Source organism: Scomber scombrus, chromosome 17 (assembly GCF_963691925.1).
Source record: "Scomber scombrus chromosome 17, fScoSco1.1, whole genome shotgun sequence".
Classification (NCBI taxonomy): domain Eukaryota; kingdom Metazoa; phylum Chordata; class Actinopteri; order Scombriformes; family Scombridae; genus Scomber; species Scomber scombrus.
In genome coordinates, this window is record NC_084986.1 from 18869967 (window position 1) to 18880886 (window position 10920).

Here is a 10920-nt window from a genome sequence, read left to right on the forward strand (position 1 = left end):
TTATGCTTAGCTAAGCTAAACGACTGCTGACTATAGCTTTACATTGAACAGACAAACATTACAGTGGTCTGGAATTAAAACTGATCCTCACTGCTGTTTGTTTGTTATTTAACAGCCTTTTCTTGTATTTCATCAGCTTACTGAAACCTGATGTTGTTCATGGAATATCCGTACATGTAGTAAATGGCCACATGATCTCTCATGAAAATAGGGAAGTAGCAGAGAGAAAGTCCTCTATGCAGCATCACAAGACAAGAGATTGCAAAATAGGAAGTTCGGAGTTGGCTGCCAAACCAATCCTTCTGTGAGGGGATTATCAGCAGCTGACTTTTAGAAATACTGTCCGTTACTGTAAAGATGAAGTGCAGGAAAAATGCTGTCTCATAACTCATGTCTAGATGTTGTAACATTTTTCAATGAATTACTGTGTAACTGAAATTCAGTTGAGAAACAGTGAATTTGTGGAAGTCATTTTTGTTATTCGTTGACTCCCACGTTTCTCGCAAAGCTATTAGACCCAAACCATGAAGCTTGTCTATTCCAAGAAGATGATGAATCCCCTAGTGAGTTTTGAGTTGTTTTGTTTGAAAATGATTTTCTGACCTTCTTTGTTCTAGTAATGATTCAAGTGTGTGAAAGTTTCATTCCTTCTCACTGACACAGAGGCAGACGCCACGTGCTCACCAGCTGACTATTTCTTAATATGCATACAGCCATATGGTACAGCAAAGTGTCTGGCATTAATAGTTACAGGGCATAACAGGTTAACTACAATGGGATACAGGTATAAACGTAGACATACGTATCTGTTTCCGTCAGTTTCCACTGATGGACAGCTGAACCACAGCAAATGTAGTCTAGGAGGAAGTGGAAGGTGTTTGGTTGGGGGCCGCCGTGACGCTGCTTCCTGTTCCCATGACTGAGCTACAATTTCCACCCAGTTTATTAAAATGAGAATGTAGGTGCACACTTCGTCTCATTCCACCCACTGTGCATGCCGGCCTGTTTGATTCTCTCTGTGGATTAGTAACTCACACCATGCTGTTATTTTGCCTGCAGCTCGCCTGAGGTGAAAGAACGCTGGTTAGATACTCTTCACGGGTAAGAACTAATATCATTGTTGTTTATATCAACAAATTGTTAATATTCATCCAGTCATGAGCTTTAGCCAGATTGTAAAGAGTAGATCAATACGAACTCTGAAATTATATTTCAATTCAATTCAGAAAATTGATATTTCAACATTTAAGATAATGCGGTGTAATGATATAATAAATATATAATAGATGATATGACCTAATATGTTGTCAGTTTTGTCTAAAAGAAATGTTATAGTTTTGTGATGATCCACTGTTAAGATGACAAAAAAAACCCCATGACCAAGAATTCTTTTGTGAGGCTATGTCAAATCAAAATGACAACTAAAAGTGTGATCATTCAAGTAGGTGGTGCCTATGGTTTAAGTATAAATCTATATTTTATGGGATTTTTTTTCATCACAGAAAAATTAAAGACGTGCAAGCGAGAGCTGGTTGTGCTACTTCACCACCAGACGTCCTCATGAAGGTGTTGAGTGGCAGCGTCGCAGTAAGTCTATCACAGTCTGCTCTATTATGTCCAATAGAAGCCAAAATATCTCAAATAGAGCTGTTACTTAGTAATCTTTTTCTCTCTCTGTCTTTGTCTGTGTCTTTTTTTTCTTCTCTAGACCAAAACTCTAACAGGAGGTGGCATGGAACAATTTATTGAGCTTCCACTTGATGTAAGTAAAAACCCTGTTTCAGCTACTTCTTGAAATTAAAGGTGTTGAAGCGAAACAGTTGTTTATGAAAGACACCTGCGCTTTTTCAGTCATGCTGAAGGATTAATCAATAAACAGATTTGAAGGATATAAATAGCTTTGAAATGCGTGTAACTGTAAAAAAAAAAAAAGAAAAAAAAGGAAAAAAAAGTAGCACAATTTGAAAGAGAATGCTAAATTTATAATGTTTAGAATACAATTTGTTGTATGATTTTGATATCACTTTATTCATCACTTTATATTCACGTGTCAGTCGGCATGGACGACGAGGGCGTGCGTTGTGTGCAATTTGAGGAAACAGGACCCCCTCCTTTATTCTTGCCTGCCCATGTTCCTCTTGCATGTTCATAACCACATCACTTTTTATTTAATTTGTTACCAGGGTAATGCAAAGATCTCTGCCCAGTCAAGGCTGTCGAATCTCCAAGATGACAAGATGCAACCCTCTACTGGTGAGTTTGAAAATCTCTCTCGCTTTTTTGCAGATGTCTCTCAGTGACAGTTTTGATGAAAGGGAGGGGCCCCTAAAGAGTGCCATGTGTTGAGACATGAGAGCAGAAAGAGCAACCACAGAGGCAGAAAAAGGAAATCTGACTGTTGATAAGAGTGTGCAAGCGAAGAAAAACAGTTTTTGCCACATTGGCACGACTCCATGTTGCACGGACTCTTAAATCATTCTAAATGAAAGCATTAGATAAATGCATACACCTGCAAAGCTGATGGATAAAACATTTTTTCTCTACTCAGAAACCAAGTGGAACCTGGTGAGGAGGCTGAGAAAGGGTTCCAGTTTCATCAGCAAAGCAAGCCGATCAGATGCAGACACCAAGCCTCAGCTGTTTGGACGGCCCCTCTGCAGAATATGCCCAGATGACTGCTCACTTCCTAAACCAGTCACAGTAAGTAAACTTTCGAGTTTAAATGTCAGATCTAATCTCAAGTCTTTGTTTCCCCTCCTCTGCCAAGTTGTTTTTAATAACTTTGTGGTCTTTTTCTTTTTGACATGTCATTTGTTTCTGAAACATGGGCCTAAATGAAATTTTCTGTCTGCTTTGTGCAGAATTGCATCCTATTTTAAGCACTTTAACTACTGTACTGTGTACACATTTTCTCAGAATTTGTTAATGAGGACAGGAAACCACACATCTACATAAACTACCTGTTGATCAGCTCAAAATGCACTCAACACACATATTGTTTTTGCTTTTATTAAAACAATCTCTCCTTTCCTTTATCCCCACCCCCTCACCAGGAGATGCTGGTGTGGTTGAGGAAGAAAGGGCCGTCCACGGAGGGAGTGTTTCGGAAACCGTGCAACAACAAAACCATGAGGGACATCAGAGAACAGCTCAATAGCGGCGTGGAGGTGGAAATGGAGAGCCAGCCTGTCGTCCTGCTGGTCGGGCTACTCAAAGTATGTTCCTATCTTGATCTGTCTGTGTGTTTGTCTCAGAGTCAGAGTCCAAATACGTGAAAGGATAACACATAATGCATCTGTAATACCAGTAGTATGTTCCATTTATAACCAGATCGTTTCCATTAATATGTTTCTCTCTTTGTTATGACAGAGTTTTCTGAAGGAACTTCCTGGCAGCCTGCTGGTGTCTGAACTTTATGACAAGTGGATCAAGGCTCTGGACAATGAGGTCACCGAGCAGAGAGTTCTGGAAATCATAAAGTAAGCAATCAATAGCTGCTAATGAGTCCTGACCATGTAAAATGCAATTTACCAACAACACTGTGATGCCCAGCTTGTGTTTATGGATGACATTTATGAATGAAAGGTTATCTGTCTGGTGTTTTCATGACTATGTGGCAAGAAGTAAACTGACGGGTTTTTTGAGGGGAGTTTCGCACAGCATTCACAATATCCTCCATTTGAAGGCTGAACACAAACCACTTCTTCTTTTTAGTCTGTCCACTGTTTTTAAAAAGGAAGAATCTTTGAATAAAAAAAGAGCGCCAAGCTAATGTGTTCTTCCTGTTCTTTCTTTGCTTCCTTCCCCTTTTGCTACCTGCCATCAGGGTGGTTGACATGTTACCGGGGCCCAACAAACTCCTCCTGCAACATCTAGTTTGCGTCCTCCATCATATCCTTGAGAATGCTGACATCAACAAGATGGACGCCTACAACCTTGCGGTGTGTATCGCCCCCACACTGCTGCAGGTGGACGGCACCCCGCTGGATGAGCAGAAGGAAAAGATGAAGAAGGTAGAAAGTCATGTTATGAATATACTTTCGCACTTTAGGGCGTTCGAAGCTGTGTGGTTGACAGTGCAAAAAACCTCAAAAGGTTTCATAAGTAAGGGTAAACTAGCATATACTCTTGCTTGTTTAGTCGGGTGCTTATAAATAAACACACCATCTTAACTGGGTGAAATACTGTACTGTGTCTGGATTGTATCTGTATCCTGAACAGCAGCTTTTGATTTTTAGAATTCTTTATCTAATACTTAAGTTTTAGTTATGAAGATTAATAGTGTTGTATTTTGACTTATGCTCCTTTTTCTGATTTTCTACAGGCCACAGAGCTAACTCAGTTCTTGATTGAGCATTATGACATACTTGGAGATAATATCCCAAATCTTCTGGATACTGATGAAGGTAAACCAACACCTCACCCAAATCTCTGTTGTTACTGGGGACATTTGAACAATTTGAGTAAAAAGGCATGATTATTATATGTTTAGAGATCCTAATCAGGCCTTCCTTCCCCCACTCTGCAGACTCACTGTCCTCCCAGCATCATGACTCTGCATATGACAGCACAGACCCAGATGGAGATGGAGAAGCAGGAGAGAGTACGAGTTCCACAAACAGAGAGTGTGGATCATCTTCTTCCCTTAGTCCAAGCACAACCACCTCCTCTTGGACATCTGATGCTGTCTTCAACCCAAAGCCTGAATACAACCGTCGCTGCTCTGAGCCTATCATCCTCCTCTCACCTGATATTGAGAGCCTGTGCTGCCATGCCAGGAGCCATGATGACTGCTCCATGGAGAGGCGGGACTTTGAGGAGCAACCTTTGAAAAAGCAGATCTCAGATGACTCCTTCTTGCTCAGGCGACAAGGTGGAGTAAGGCCAGGTCTGTCTTTTCCAAAACTGAGCAGCAGTCGCAACATGGATCCACAGCTCTACACTGCTTATCAAGGCAAGGACTGCTCATGCTCTTCTCTGGAGAGCGCTGCCTCCAACCAATCAGAGGGTTCTGTTTATACCAGTTCCCCAGTGGGGTCACCACCCTGCTCCAGGAGAGCAGACCCACCCTCAGTGGGTGCAAAGGCTCAGCAGGACTTTGCCAGGCCGAATTCAGAGGAGAAGAAGCGCTCACAGTCTATGAGAGTTGCCAGTAAGGTCCTCATGAGGACAAGGAGCTTAGGAGCCTTTAGCAGGAGTAGCCTGAAGAAAGACTCCCAAAAGGAGAACTCCTTCCCTTGTGAAACACTCCAGGAGGACTCTCAGAGTGAAGCAGAGCCTCCAGTTGAGCCTGTGGAAAAGCCTCGCCCTCTGTCGGCCATTGTGGTGTTCAGGCATATGGACAGCAGGCTGCCCAGCAGGCCTCCGTCATACAATGAGGCGGTGCAGAATGCATGTCTTCCTCCACAGTATCGATCAATGACTGTGCAAGATGCCATACAGCTCCGGTCCCGCCCGTCGTCTGTAAATTATGACTACCCAGACTGTTTTGCTCAAGCGACACACAACCAAGTCAATGCCTCAAGGCCTTTCCGACCGAGAGCCATGTCTGAGTCTGTGTCCCCAGGCCATCATGACATGGTGTCACGGAGATGTAGCCAACCTATGTTTGAGGAGCTTTCTTACACCAAGGAGTCTTATGTTTGACTGACTTCTAAAAAGTTTCACAGATTGGAGTTTTAGTTATACAACCATTTCTTGATGGCAGAAGAAAAAAAAGAAAGAAAGGTGACATCAAAGGGCAATGATAACAAACCAGTTTGAAACATCGACTACTTGCTGTGATTCAGGCAGAGATGTTTTCATATGTTGGCATCTTTGACTAAGACTGACACTTGAATGGCAGCACTGAGATGTGAAATGGAAAATGAAAGGCACATTGGAAAGTGCTTTGTCCATTAAGGTACATAAGAGCTTTATAAATACAATCTTTACCCATCAACCTTTCATTCATCCAGATAATTGTAAGAATGTCTGTGCTCATAATTACAGCTTCTTCCTACCCTATATCTTACTTTTCAGTGTTTTTTGGTTGGTTACATGGAGACACTGCTTTTTAGGCTCTGGACAGTGAGACTCAATATGTTGAACAGTTTACAGAGCAACTCTGTGTTAGAGAATTTGTTGTATATAAAGTCCAATCTGTTCATTTTTCACTCTTTCACTTTGAATGAATGTCAGCTATGTGCTGCCAACATGGTTGCACTTTCTTAGTAGTACTGTTTAGAGTACATATTAAAAAAAATATGTGACTTATATGATAGATATTTAGTCTATCACAATGAAGCTATGAACACACAGTTTGCTGTGGACAAAATATGCTATGAGTGTTGATTTTATATGTTGTGTATAATGTTTTGTAGACATAATGACATGCACAGCAGAGCATGTTGAGCACTCACACTTTTTTGCTTTTTATAAATCTTCTTCACCTTGCATGGTCTTCTTTTCCACTACATTAAAGCACTTTCCTTATGTTGAGCTATGCTTTGTTTATTTGTATGCTAAAAATGTAAATAAAGTCAAAATAGCAAAGGAGAAAATGGAAGACAAGTGATGCAATAAAAGAAAAATACAAAAATGTAGAATAAAACAACTGTGTCTTTGTTTCGGTGAGATGTTTTAAAAGGCTGTTGTGGTGCTCCTTGGTCAATCATCAGTGATAGATTTAATGAGAAGATGGAGGAGAGTGTGTTGTTTGGCTCAACTTCTCTTTGCTAGATCTGTTGCGTAACAGAAGCTAACAAGGCTTGTTGAGAGAACAGCATGTTCTGGCACAAAACACTTTGAAAGAGAAGGAAACCAGACATGGTCACATGAACGGATTTGGTTTTTCTCTGAATTGCTCTTCCTCTGTCTCTGACGGCACGATGAGCCGATGCCACCTCGTCTTCCTTCCTTTGTAAAGCAGATTGTTTCCTTCCTCAACAAGTTTCATTTATCCAAAAATTTTAACTGAGATTGATTTAATAACATTTTGCTTAAAGATAAACTGACAATCATTTACAATCACATTTACAACTCTAAAATGTGAACTCTCACAATTATTTACATCATAAGTAGGAAGTACTGGAAAATAACACCTAGTCAGCAGTACGCATTATGATCTTTTTTTAATATTACCACTGAAGTTGACATTTTCACACATACAAAGTTTTTAGGTTATTAATCTTTGCAAAAAAGATTCTACTTTTAACAAACAAAAGTCTTACAATACAGGCACATATATGTATTCCCTTTGGGAATCAACATTCATTTATTTACAGTATATACTCCACTGAAATACTCCCTTTAAGCAAGGCATGTATTCATTAATAAGCAACAATACAACTAAGGAACAGCTATGCTTGAGCTGTTTTGACTATTCATAATCAGTATGCATTGTTACTGCTGAGCTCATTGAGACCTCCCATTGAATATGAAAGCGAGTCTGTATTTAGTGCTTGTCAATGATCAGTGGTGCATGTGGTGAACTGATGCCACAGTACATATAATGAAGTGGATAATGACTCACATGTCAGCGGTGTATTTAATAATAGAGAAGAGACTACCTAGTGGATTGGATGATGGCATATAGAGATTTGGCACAAGGACTCATTGGGATCAAAAACAACAACTACTACAGCCTCAAAATAATCCAAAAACATCACGTAAATGCTGAACTTCCAATACTTTGCACTATATAGGATTCATTTATTAAATTCAAAGGCTTGTAAAGATGGGGTCACTGGGTTATTTAAATGGGGCCTATTATGCTTTTCCTTATTTTCAGTCTATTTCAGTTAAATATATAATGTAACAATGTTGGTTGTTTATACTGTATTAAACATGGCCAAAGTGTCAAACAACAAGATAAATGTATGTAACCTTGTAAGCAAAAAGCACCGGCTTCAGACAGTTTTTTTCAGTCTACTACTTTCAGTCTTAGCCGGCTCTTGACAGATTTCTCTTTATGGTCATCTGCTTGCCACACAGCATGCCAGTTCACTGCTCCACTCCGCTAACATTATGGTGTTTTTCCATTGTTTTAGGAGTAGTCACACCAAGCCACAACTCTGTTACACAGCAGGGCAGCAGGACAGAGGAACACATTTCAATTCCTGTAAATTCTTCACAATCAAAGTCTCCCATTATTTAATAATTTAAAAGTGTTTAATATGATAAGCTATATATAATATAAGCTGTAAATTAGGAAATGTTAAATTTGCATCAGTGGTAACTCAACACAACTCTGATAGACAGGCTTTTAGAAAGCTGAACAATCAGAACAAAGTGGGCTTATTAGGAAGGAGGCCTTAAAGAGACAGGAGCTAACACTGCCTGCTAGAGATAGAAGCTGAACTGTTGAGCTTCATAAAGGGCCAGTAAAAGATACAGAGGCACACAATAATAATAATAATAATAAAAATAGCCTCTTTTGGGGTTATAATATTGCAGAATATATTATATTATTAGATTTTTAATGTGCAAGTAGCATTCAATTATTGTAGTTAGTCAACATTGAGCACATTTTAAATGTTTCGTATACCGTTGTTTAGTTTAGTTGATAACAATGCATTTACTGCACTATATTAACTGTGCACTGTATATATAGATCATCAAATATCTTTTATGTACATTTTCTTTTTCTGGTGTTGATAATTTTATATACAGTGACAGTAGAGAGGTGACAGGAAATGAGTGAAGAGAGAGGAGGTATGATACGCTTGACACATTCAGCACCTGAAACCACCTGGCCACAGAGATGCCAAATCTGTAAAGTGTAGATGACAGGAAATAAAATATTGATGTTAGTAAAAGAAACATATCATACAAGACATGATTGAACTTGATTGTACTACTCAAAACATGGAACACAGACAACCACAATACACTATATGCAAAGCAAACATAATAGGGAATATTACTGTTCTTATATACGCTATGTGAGACAGTACAGCATTATTATTGAAGGCACTAATTTAAACATGCAAAGCAGAAGCATTCAGTAAACAGACATAAAACACAATACATGCTCTGGCACAATAAAAACATGGTTTCAGCTAAATAAATGCGTGCAGTTATAGTATGGACAACCTGATAATAGCCACATAATGATAGGCCAGACAAAGCATAGACTGACAGAGGGAAGCAAGGAGTGGGTGACTTCTGCTAACTGTTTAGTTTTCCTTCTGATATTGGCCTGGAATAGAGTTTCAGTCTTGTGACTATGATCACTTTTTTGTTGTTTGTTGTATCTTATCTCTGTACTTATTTTTTCCATAGGCCTCTTTTGAAAACAAGATCTTAAAGGGGACATATTATGCTTTTTATGTTTTTTTATTTGTTATTTATATACTGTTATGATGTCAGATATCTATGCTAAACATGGTCAAAGTTCCAAAACCTTAGGTGAATGTGTGTAGAAATGCTTCCTGTAAGTCAAAAGCCAGGGCTTCAACTTGCCCTGAATGTTTTGTCAGTAACTTTTTTTTCATTCCATCCAATGAGCTGGTGTCAGCTTGTTGCACATACTCATGAGCAGCAGTCCCTTCTGTGGCCTTTGTTAACAAGGTGGTTTCTTTGGTTTTCCCCATGTGTTGCCCACTTTGCCCACTATCATATTTTTGATTGGATTCTGGCTGTACAAGTGTACCATTGTGATTTTGAAATGATTATAATGATATACCACCTTTACCACCTGCTGTTCTTGAACTGCTGAGCATTTATAACATGTTGAGATGCTGAGGAAGGCTTTCAATTAAAGCAGAGGGTACCAATTCCTTCTTGACAATGTTTTTAAATAATATGTTACAAATATAGTGATACGTTTGTGGATTGTGTTTGTGAAAGGGAAACAAGGCTACATGTCTGGAATAACCTAAAAAATGTGAGTAGCTACGTTATTGCACCAAAGATCAATGTGTGGCACTATGCCCTGCTTGTTGCATAATCTCAGGGCTGCCAGTCAACACTAATGAGACGAGGCTAACAAAGTGGCAAACTAAACAGTTTACCTTTTAATAATGCATAATCATTTTTGACAGCTGAAGCATAAACAATATAATGTGCAAAGACAAGAGCAAATCCGAACCCTTCACGAGAGAGAAACCGCCGCACTCATCCGAGCAGATATTTATTATTCCTTTTTAAAAGAGATCAAAAACACTTGACGTCACTCCAGCATGGCCCTCTGCGGCTATATTTGGCTGTTTGTGTTGTTGTTTTCATGGAAATATTATATAATAATTCTTTGTTTAGTTGGTTAAATATGCAAAACTGTGGCACAATCATCTTAGTAGTAGTAGTAGTTGTTGTTGGTGTGGTAGTAATGGTTTATTTAGCTGTTTGTGTTGTGAATAAAATTATTTTCACAATGTTACTTTGTCAAGAAATCTCTTACATGGAAAAATTCAAAAAAGACTAAATGTGCCTCTTAAGTCATCACTTTTAACACAGATCTCTCACCTTTGTCCTTATAATTACATTTCACTGTAAGAATCCAGTGCCCTACTTTTCTCTGACACTTTTCTCCTTGTGGTTAACAGTATGATGAGATGAGTTTCTGCTTTACTTTACTAAATGTCTCATGCCGCCCACATTACAAAGCCTGCCTGTGAGCATAACAAATCTGTTTTCATCTGAACATTTTGTTATTCATGTGTACTATTTAGATATACCAAAAACAAAAGCAAAATGGGTAGAAGCAGATGGCAAGATTATACCACAAACCACAAAATATACTTCATCCTGGCACTCCATTACCATAGTGTAATTAATGAATATTAACATATAAACACATAAAACTGAGTCAAAAACGACCTTCACACTTTATTAAATCTTTATGATACTCATAGATGAATGCTGGAAATGCAGTATAAGGTTGACTTTGTCACCTTTTTACTTCTCTGTACAGGAAGTGGTCTTACATCAGCAAGTCAA

The 10920-nt window shown here is 38.9% G+C and overlaps 1 protein-coding gene across 1 annotated transcript; it reads left to right on the plus strand.

Moving 5' to 3' along the window:
* Positions 1 to 902: 902 nt before the first annotated feature.
* Positions 903 to 6549, plus strand: tagapb (T cell activation RhoGTPase activating protein b). Its single transcript, XM_062436768.1, has 10 exons — positions 903 to 1101; positions 1503 to 1587; positions 1709 to 1762; positions 2184 to 2253; positions 2549 to 2700; positions 3054 to 3215; positions 3370 to 3479; positions 3827 to 4013; positions 4325 to 4406; positions 4529 to 6549. Exons 2-10 carry the CDS (start codon positions 1561 to 1563, stop codon positions 5644 to 5646), a joined length of 1962 nt encoding a protein of 653 aa, XP_062292752.1. The 5' UTR covers positions 903 to 1101; positions 1503 to 1560; the 3' UTR covers positions 5647 to 6549.
* The last annotated feature ends 4371 nt before the right edge of the window (positions 6550 to 10920 follow it).

Excerpts from the sequence above, each read along its gene's own strand:
- tagapb (XM_062436768.1), top strand. The coding sequence starts at position 1,561 with ATGAAGGTGTTGAGTGGCAGCGTCGCA. Across the intron at positions 2,254-2,548 it reads CAAGATGCAACCCTCTACTG|AAACCAAGTGGAACCTGGTG; the intron begins GTGAGTTTGAAA and ends TTCTCTACTCAG. Across the intron at positions 4,014-4,324 it reads AGAAGGAAAAGATGAAGAAG|GCCACAGAGCTAACTCAGTT; the intron begins GTAGAAAGTCAT and ends GATTTTCTACAG.